General features: G+C 43.0%; 1 protein-coding gene across 3 annotated transcripts in view; it reads left to right on the forward strand.

Moving 5' to 3' along the window:
* The window catches only part of prkg3 (protein kinase cGMP-dependent 3), a 30,483-nt gene extending 24,707 nt beyond the window's left edge, over positions 1-5,776 (forward strand). For all 3 annotated transcript variants that reach the window (XM_034161633.1, XM_034161634.1, XM_034161632.1), the window contains 8 exons: positions 912-1,048; positions 1,643-1,732; positions 2,200-2,341; positions 2,587-2,750; positions 3,779-3,895; positions 4,347-4,409; positions 4,505-4,580; positions 4,902-5,776. In XM_034161633.1, coding sequence (XP_034017524.1) covers positions 912-1,048; positions 1,643-1,732; positions 2,200-2,341; positions 2,587-2,750; positions 3,779-3,895; positions 4,347-4,409; positions 4,505-4,580; positions 4,902-4,994 — 882 coding nt within the window. In that variant the 3' untranslated portion in view covers positions 4,995-5,776. The remainder of the gene's footprint in view (positions 1-911; positions 1,049-1,642; positions 1,733-2,199; positions 2,342-2,586; positions 2,751-3,778; positions 3,896-4,346; positions 4,410-4,504; positions 4,581-4,901) is intronic.
* The last annotated feature ends 4,216 nt before the right edge of the window (positions 5,777-9,992 follow it).

The following is a 9,992-nucleotide window of genomic DNA, read 5'->3' on the forward strand; positions in this document are numbered from 1 at the left end:
GCTAGCCAGGTAGTGTTGGCTACACTGATGGAATCTCAGTTATTGAGGATATTTGCCAGTCGTACTTTTTATCCCCCTGGTATGAAATACAGCGGGACACAGCAATAAGTAAGTCCGTTTGTTCTTGCTTGTTAACGCAATATCTCAAAAACCACTTGACCAATTTCATCCATATTTAATATACGGGTGTACACGGGTGATCCCCCAACACCAGTTGATTACAGTGACCTTGTGGTCAATTTCAAAGTTAAAGCAACTTTTTTAAGATATTGTGATTGCCACCCTTTTAGCAAGATATCTGAAGAACCAGTTGATCAATTGCACTCATATTTAGCATAAGAGTGTACTTGGGTGATCCCCGACACTTTGTATTACTGATTTGTGTGGACCGAGGGGATATATCATCTCCTGATGACTCTTGTTAATACTTGGACCAAATCCCTTGTTAAGAGAGCTATCGCCCAGTCTGTTAATTCAGTTACCCAAACCCAAGATAACTAGCTTGTTAGCATTAGAGATAGGTGGCGGTGTTTGGGCTCCATTCTTCCTGTCTCGGTCATGCAGGTCTTGCAGATGCTCCACCCCTTTACCCAGTTATGGGTTGACCAGGAGTTAGACAGGTACTGCCAAGACAGTGACACCTAGAGGCACCCTTTGGAAAAAAGTAAACAAAAACAGTAGGTGACATCACAGATGTTCTGTGGTTTTGACCTGACCTTGCCTGAGACTGAAGGTCGTGGTTCCTAAATTCCTGAGTGGGTTACGTGATATTTTTGTTGAACCTGTCAGCGTTTATTCCAGGTTCCAGTCTTGTTTTGAAGGTAAGTCCTATTTAAATATTTGATGGTGAACAGCCAGGTCACAGCACGGTTTCATCATTGTGCCTTTGTGTTCTTTTGCTTCAATCTAAGATGACCACTCACAGCCACGGCAAATATTATGCCATGAAGCGAGTCAGCAAGAAACATATTGTTGCTAAGCAACAGCAGGAGCACATGTTGTTTGAGAAGAAGATCCTAAAAGCGACGCACTGCAACTTCATCGTCAGGTACCGAACTCCTCGTAAGGTTTTAACAAAACTTTTGTTTTCCAGCTCATTTTATTTGTCTCCTTTTGACATTTGCAGCCTGAAGCACAAAAATGTTTTCACTGTGAAATGCCAGAGCATAGCCATAGCCCGACACAACACATGTTCCCACTGTGGGTAAACGATGTGGTTCAGGGGTTACTTTTAAAAAGTCGCTGTTAAAGCAGCAAAGCATTGTCGTCTCATTAATTAGCTGCAGCCCACTGGTGCAGTCTATAACCTGGGATTCTAAAGGTTTTCATTGGGCATATTTGTCCGATCTCATTTCCATCACGATGCTTTTGACATTTAGTCTCTGTGTAGACGCGGATGCTCCCCTTTGGCGTTCACGTAGGGAACTGCAGTGATGTGACAGCATGTTGGAATTTCAAATGTTTACTGTTTAGTTGTAGATTTGATGCACTAAATGAAGATGACGGCGTTGATAACGACATGATTTTTCACAGGTTTCATGCTGAACAGAATGTCGTGACATGTAAAACTGCACATTGGGCAGCGCTGAGCATTGAGAATGAGCCCAGCAAGGGATTAAATGAATTGTTCTTGTCCTTCCAGGCTTCATGCAGCCTTCAAAGACACACGATACATCTACATGGTGATGGAATTCTGCAGTGGCGGCGAGATCTGGACCAAACTCAAGGAAGTGTGAGATAACATGCCTCAAATGTTTCAAATTCAGATCTATATTTTGGACATTTCGAAGAATTATTCCTCAGTATTAAACTCTTTTAGAGACACTTTTTTTCATCAGAATCCCACGGTGAGAAAGGGGTTCGACCCATCACATCCACGTGTATTTTGTGGACTTGGAAAAAGGTTCATCATCACGTGTGTCAAGCTCACGGACTGTTTCAGGAGCCAGATTAAAAATGTCAAAGTCGAGCACTTTCCGAATGGTGTTGGATTTTCTCATCGTTGTCTTTGTCATAGAGTCTGTTGAAGGCAGAGCTGAGGGTAAACGAACTCGCCAACATCACTGAGCTGAAGGTCCAAGTGACAAAAAATGGCAGTTGGAAGACATAAGCTTTTGAAAGCAGAAACTACAAAAGGAAAGTGTGAGAGAGAGGCAGAGTTCATCCTCTTCTCTTTTATTTTTTCTGTGTGATTGTCAGAGGGCGGTTTGATGAGGTCATTTCTGTGTTCTGCACTGCCTGTGTGGTGGAGGCCTACTCCTACCTCCACAAGAAGAACATCATGTACAGAGACCTGAAGCCTGAAAACCTGATGTTGGACGGAAAGGGCTACATCAAACTGGTGGGTCAGCACTAAAGTTGAAGAGTTTCTCTGCAGCATTTAGTGAAATGAATCTGGTGATTCATTGTCATGTGTGAAACTTTTCCAAAGGACAAAGTGAGGTGATCTGCAGTATGCCAAAGGGAAAATTGCTTGGTTGCCTTGGTGACAATATTCATAAAAATCATTGGTTTGCTCTGTATGTATCAGATCCGTAGCTGCGTGTGTACACGTCATTCACCTGGTGCATTTGTGGCTTCATGCAGGTAGACTTCGGTTTCGCCAAGGAGTTGATACGCAGTCAGAAGACTTACTCGTTTGTTGGAACACCGGAGTACATGGCTCCAGAAATCATAAAGCAACAGGGTCATGACTTTGCAGTTGACTTTTGGTCCCTTGGCATCCTGATCTACGAGCTGCTGGCGGGAAGGTAAAAAGTACTATGACAGTGGTTACTGGAGCTCTCTGTGAATCTCTGTTGTACCTGCATTAATGGTAAATGTCCACCAGGTGGAGAATAATGCTCCATTTCAAGAACCTTGAGGACAGGCTGTGCTGCTGTGGGACACCTATGATGACCAACCTGTTGCTTATATTATGCATTATGATTTTTTTGGGGGGGGGGGGGGGGGGGGGGGGGGGGCTTGCTCAACAAATTTTAACAAACCAGCAACATTTTTATGTTTCCAAAATAAGCATCAAGCTGCAGTGAAGTCACAATTTAATCTTCTTTTGTTGTTGGTCAACACATCTGTGGGTGGAGCCTCGGTGTCCCCTACTGCCATGATTGGTTGATTTGATGGAGTTTTTGGTCATATGGAGACATCTACTCTACATCAACTGAGCTTATTGTTGGTCTTCAAGATGTTTCATCCAAGTGACTTCTTCAGTTTTACATGTCTGTGCTTTTTCTTTTAGAAAATATTCTTGTTCCCTTTTGGAGAATCTATTCTGCCCTGGAGCTTTTTTGGTCGTTGCTTCCAGGTGGAGGTTTGTGCTCATTAGGTTCTGTTGTCTGCACTCCAGGTTTGATCAACAAATGGTTTCTGGAAATGTCTCTTGAATGAATTGAGTGAAACATCTTGAAGACTAACAAGGCTTCCAGCTGGTGGAGAGTAGAGGACACCAACCCTGCTCCTGGAGGGCACCTGCCCTGCATCTTTTCCCCCTGCTTCAACCACAGCCGGTTAATCAGATCTGGTATTTCCCGGCTCCTGATTGGCTGAGCACACCTGAGTTAGTTAATTAGCAGTGAGTGGAGCAGGAAGAGTTCAAAGACATGCAGGACAGGTGACCTCCAGGAGCAGGGTTGGTGACTTCTGATGTAGAATAATGTTCTAGAAAAAAACTGGTTGGATCATTTTGTGTGTAGGTTTTTATTGGGGGGAGGGGATAGTATCAAATGTCAAGAATTCAAGAGAATAAAACTTCAGCTTTTCTGTCTTTTTGACTTGTCAGTCCTCCATTTTCAAGTTCTGACCCTCAGAAGATTTATCCCAAGATTCTGGACGGGGTCATCAAGTATCCGCCGTATATGAGCGAGGCGGCCAAGTCCATCATCAGCAAACTCTGCAGGTGACTCAGTGTCTCGTCATGAGTCAGATATTCATAGAGTCCAAATAACCTGCTCCTAAAACAGATTTGGATTGTGTATATGAAACAACTCCCACGTTCCCAAATCTCCTTTGGAGTTCAGTAAAATTCAACCCTCAGAACTGGAGAGAACATCTGCTGAGAGCAGGTGATCCTACAGGAAGGACACAAGTGAGGGAAGCCACCAAGACATAGAAATCATCTCACTTTGGCATTACATTACATAAAATATTATTTTCAAAATGTGTAGAGAACTATGAATTATATTGTACTTATTTATTTTTTATGTATAGCAATTAAAATACAAGGAGTTGGTATTTGTTGGGAACATGCTGTTGAGTGAGAATTATAGAACTTATTGGTAAATATGTAATATGAGGTACAATGAAATAATAGAGCACTTCTTTGGTCTTATGATGTGTTTGGTTCACAGGCCGCGGCCGGGTCAAAGACTGGGAAACACAAAAAATGGAATCAAAGACATCCGACATCACAGGTGTGTGTGTCTTTATGATTGACAGTCATGTCCTTTCGGGACAACTTGAAGACGGTGATTTATTCTGGGCTGGTAATATTTTGTTATGGCTTCAGGTGGTTCAGCACGATGAACTGGCACAAGCTTCGCATGGGTCAGCTCGATGCTCCTACAATCCGGCTCATACGCAAGGTAAGTCGCACAGCTAGCCAAAAGCTTGGGCGGGAAATATTTTGTGCTAAAATAGCAATAATACACATCCCAACAGCGAGAATATTGCCGGACCTGTGCGGTTTCTTTCCATGAGGGCACGTAGTTTTATGCCACGCTCCATTACAAGCGTTGGGACACGTTACTGGGAGAGTGTTAGCTAACCTGTTGAGTCAGTGCTCAGACGAGCTCGATTATTCTTTTGCAGCTAATGTTTATGTTGGTTTGAGCTCCGCTGGTAGACGTCCAGAGGCTTTCTGTGTGAAATCCTCCATCAAAAACAATTTGTTTTTGCTCCTTCAGGGACCCTGCTACATCAACTTTGACCGTTTTCCTCATGACCAGACCAAGGCTGAGGAGGAGTTCTCCGGTTGGGATCGTGAATTCGGAGATTAACTGATTAAATGCCACAGGAGCGACTGACGTAGCCCCAAAATGGATCCAAATCAAAATAGTACCAGGTGGAGCCAACAAGGAAGGCTATCAATACAATATTTAAAGACACGATCACCTCATCCTGGAATGTCGTTATCGAGGTCCCGGCTCCACCCTGTATTTGCAAAATGTGTTTTTATTCCAGAGTAAATCTGACATTTCTATGTTTATGGAAGTGATCTCAGGCCCTTTATTAGTGAGTCTTGGATATATGTTTGTGTTTTTTTTATTATTATTATTTGTCCGATCCACCCATTAGTCATTATTTAAGAACAGTTTCTGGTTCATCCCTTTTAGCAGGCACCAAACGGGACCACCCGACGGCCTGTGGCGCAGCATGCCATGTCGTGATCAGGGTGTGTTGGGTCCAGTCAGGTTCTTTTGGCACATTATGGAGATGTACTCATACATCTCGACACATAGCAAACACAATAGTAACGACCTGTCAGGTTGGTGTCATTCTGTGTCCGGTCCTCCCAAATGACGCCGGCTTTAAGGTAAACCCTCGATATGTAACGGTACTGAATGTACTCCAGACCAGGATGAACGTTTTCACCCAGTTTCACTAAATTCTATTTTTTAGTAACTTGGCTTTTCTTGCCAAAACAGACTTTTTAAGGCTGTGCTGCTACCACCTGTTTTTCTGGACCTGCCCCTTCACTTTCTGGAATCTGACCCTGGATCAGCCTGAACTGTTTGCCAAGTTTCCAAAAAAATCATTTGAATAAATTTTCTATTTTGCAGTTTTGTAAGAAGGTTACATTTTTTCCACGGCTCTGACCCAAGATTTAATGGAGACGTCTTGCCAAGTAAAAATCAGCCCTCCTTATCCGAGGTGACGGTTTGGGGGAAAACTCAAATGCTGTTTGATTTCTTTGAAAACAAGCATCACCTCCAGAATACTCGAAGTTCCACCTTTGCTGCAGTCAACAATGTCGGGGAAAAATGTGTGGCAGAAGTCCAAAAGAGGTGCGAGAATGAGATGCTTCCAAATGCAGGGAGCGTTTGGTGACTGATGAAGCGCCAAGAGCGTCACCGTATTAACGCTCGCCGGTGATGAGAACAAAACAGCCGCCAAATCGTTTCTTCTCAGAGAAGAAACGATTGAGTCACACGGACTTACCGAGTCAGTGTCACATCTGCTCAAAGCTTTTCTTCAGAGCCTTTGAAGGAAAATTTAGCTTTTGCAGTTGAGATGCTATTTGTTTTTATTTAATGGCACTTTGACATTAAAATACACAAATATTCTTTTTTCCAGCATTATTGAAGTTTTTATATAGTTTTTAATTGTCAAATCTACAAATCCAGTAATGTGTCACTGTGATGGCCATAGAAGACTATGGCGTTCCTGCAGCATTAGCCCCGCCCACAGAGCAGTGAGAGCGTTGAGATGTGAGGGAGCCACAAACGTGGGAAACGTTGTACTTACGCGAACGTTGTTGGGGGGGAAACGGGATGAGGTGGTTTAATCTGATGTACTTCAGCTGCAGGTTTGGCGCTGAGGGATCAAATTCCCTTCCTATGAATATCTGCCACAAACCTGCAAATTTTCCACATCGGACAAAAACATCAAAGGAATCGTACCATCGGGGGGCAAAAGATCCACCAGCAGATGTTTCCTTCCTGCAGAAAAACTAAGAAAGACCCTGAAGTTGAGGCTGTGTGCTGATGGCCCTCAGGATGTGCAGCAGAGCGATCTCTGCACAGCACTAAAACGCCGTTTCCTGCGTGGTCTCGGATCGGATCAAACGACAAAAGGATGGAGCACCAAATCGCTGAAATGTGTCCAAAATTCCTGAGTGAAAGCAAAAATACTAAAGATAATAAATGACCTTTTTTCTGGCTGCAAAGGGAAGCATGACAGTGAGAAAGAAGAGGCCAATTACTTAAGTGTCTCGACTGATTTACCTTAAACACGGTGGACGGGTGGAACATGAGCCAAGCAAGAAGCCACTGAAATCAGGTGCAGCTCTAGAACCACATTCAGGAGATTTGTCTTTTTTCCCCCCACTTTTGGCAACAATGCAAATGAGGCCTGAACTGCAAGAAATCATAGATCTGTTCAAAGGTTTGGAAGGTGGTGTGAGGTTCATTTGAAGGACTTGTAGCACTTTGGTGAATGTCTGAATTCACCCGAGCATCTCAATGATTTTTTTAACCAGATTTTTAGGATTTGTCAAACAGCCAGTCTCCACATTTTGGTGGATCCAATATCTACTCATTTCAGTGACTTTTTCTCCCCAAAACATCCAGAGTGAAATCTGGAAGCCAACCAGTCAAAGTAAAGTGAGATTTCCTCCACATTCAACTCAGGCTCTGAGTGAGTGAAATATTGTATTTATACAGCAGCCAAATTAATGTGTTTATCAGTGTTTCCCAATCCTGGGCCTTGGGACCCAAAGCCGAACACCCTGGATGCTCCTTTAGTTATCGCAGTGATCTCAGCTAACAAGGTTATGGTGATCTGTTGTGTCATGTTGGTGTGTAAATTATCAGGATTACTCAAAACCTAATGAGCTAAAATTTGCTGAGAGGTTTGAATGTGCACCACAAATTATATTATTTAATTGTAGAACATTTCCTAATCATTTTTTAATCATTTGATTTTGGCGTTTGGGGAGTTTGTCATTTAGAAAAGAGCTCAAGTGTCTTTATGGAATGAAGAAGGGGTGAAGTGGACCGAAAGTGGAAACACTCCATTTCTCTGCTGATTAAGTCTTTAATCAGGATTCTGTGGAAAGTTTGATGGTTCCGTGCTGGAACAGTAGGTGGCAGCGTAAACAGTAAAATAACCATAAATCCGCCATTAAATCACAACCAAAGACAGCATGGTGCCATTGTTGGAAATCCTGAGTCCTTCACTGCCTCGGCCAAGATACAGAAGAGCCCCAACCTGGGGCAACAGTGCAAACCGCTTCACCACTTCATCCAGAAAACTCACATAAACGCTTCGACTCTTTGCAGTCAAAGACAAACCCAAGAGTATGTGGTGATCCACTTCGACAGGACATTTAGTAGACTGGGAGATGCGGTTACCCCAACAAAGTCAACAGAACCTCAAAAACCAATGATTGTGGATTTGTTCGCGACTGTGTTTGTAGGCGCGAGTCGCTCATCTGAAGGGTCTTTAGTTACAGGCTGAAAATTGTAGAGTTAGATGGTCATTACCTACTGGTTCTGCAGAACAGAGCCGACCCTCTGGATTAAAGACGCAGAAGAGTCTGATGGTAGTTCCACCATGTGGATTGTCATTTTCACACAATTACTAAAGAACGCCACATCAGAAAGTGTGCGGGCCAATTGTTCATACCAATTATGAAGCGGCGATCTTTAAAGCACCAGTGTTTTTCTATAGTAGTAAGTTCAAGACCTCATATCATATATTGGGGTGGGGGGGAGCTTTTGCCTCGCTTTACATTGCTCTTGTTGAACATGAATTAAAACTGAAACACTGGGTTCATAAAGGTGCATTAAACCTCTTTCTAATGTTGGTTAAACATCAGTCTTTCACTTTTAAAAGCTGAATTGTCCACCTGAACACAGTTGCAGTTGGCTCCAAATGTTCTGGTGTTCTTTGTTGGTGCACGCTAATGAAGGCAGTGCACTTCATCATCAGAAACATTGGGGGTGCTGTATGAAAAAACTTTTGAAACTCAACCAGAAGATGTTTCTGTCAGACAAAATCCCCTACTTACTCTTCGCCTGCACACAATCTGTAATCACGCACCTGATCTCAATCTGCTCATCATGTTTGCATTTAAGCTGCTCGTGCTGTTTCTTGTTGGCATATTAAAAAAAAAAATCACGGCTGTTGATTATGTATTTAGTAGAATTGTTTTTCCAAAATGTTTGCACATTATCTGCACACAGTGGCAGCGCCAAGGGGGGGGGCTTGGGGGAGCTTAAGTCCACCCAATAATGAGCCAAGCCCCCCCCCAGCCCCCCAATAACTCTGCCAATAATGTGAATAGCGATTGACATATTTGTGGATCTCAACTGCAGTTTTGCGCTGAGAATGTCTCAATATTGCGTAACTGAGCAAAGTGATGAATGTGTGTGTTCGGTGATCCACCAATGCTGAATCACCCTTCACAAACAGAATTTTCACTTTTGCAAGTATTAATGAGACAAATTTAACTCCATACTCCAAAAATGTAGGTTTCCTAAATATTTATTACGGCCACTCTTAAAACTTCACTTATCTTTATTTATACCTATGTGCAAGTTTACTGAACTTGCAGTCAATCTGAGTGATGTGTGTGTGCAGTTATACCACATTTTAGAGGAGCACAGGCGACTAAAACATATACCTTGGTATTTATAAAGCAATTTACTATATATTGTTCATTTCAATGACATTTTGTGGAGCCCCCCCAGCTCCCCCAACAAAAATTTCCTGGGGCCGCCACTGTCTGCACAAAATATGGTATTATTGATTTTTAGGATTAACCTGCTCCATTTTAATGTCTTTCTGATTTTTTTCTCTCTCTCTTTTGTTAAACCTGGCTGAGTGATCAGATCTATCAGCTCCTCCATTCCGCTTGCATCCCTCTGTTCTGCTTCGTCTCCCTTTTGAAAAGCGTCTTCTGCAGATTTTTGTCCGCTGGGCTGCAGAGCGCCGTGTAATCTCGCGGCCCTGTTGATGAGCCTGTCAGTGTGCGTTAAGGAAAAACCCGTCACAGACTCTGATTCTCATGTTTGCTCTGCATAAACATGAAATCCTACAGAATGACTTTTCATGCTGACATCTGCAGGCTCGTCGTCCTGTTGTGTGTCGACCGTTAATGCTAACAGAGTTCTCGGGCCACACTGTGCTTGTGAACATTTTTGCAGCTTGTGACTCAGTGCATCCATCAGATGCCGTCAATCATTATGTAATTATTCTGAAACTGCAGAACAGCCTGGCCACGGGGTGAACAATGCTTTTATTACTGAAGACTTAAGTGGAAATAGAACCAG

The sequence above is a fragment of the Thalassophryne amazonica genome, chromosome 21 (genome assembly GCF_902500255.1).
Source record: "Thalassophryne amazonica chromosome 21, fThaAma1.1, whole genome shotgun sequence".
Classification (NCBI taxonomy): Eukaryota; Metazoa; Chordata; class Actinopteri; order Batrachoidiformes; family Batrachoididae; genus Thalassophryne; species Thalassophryne amazonica.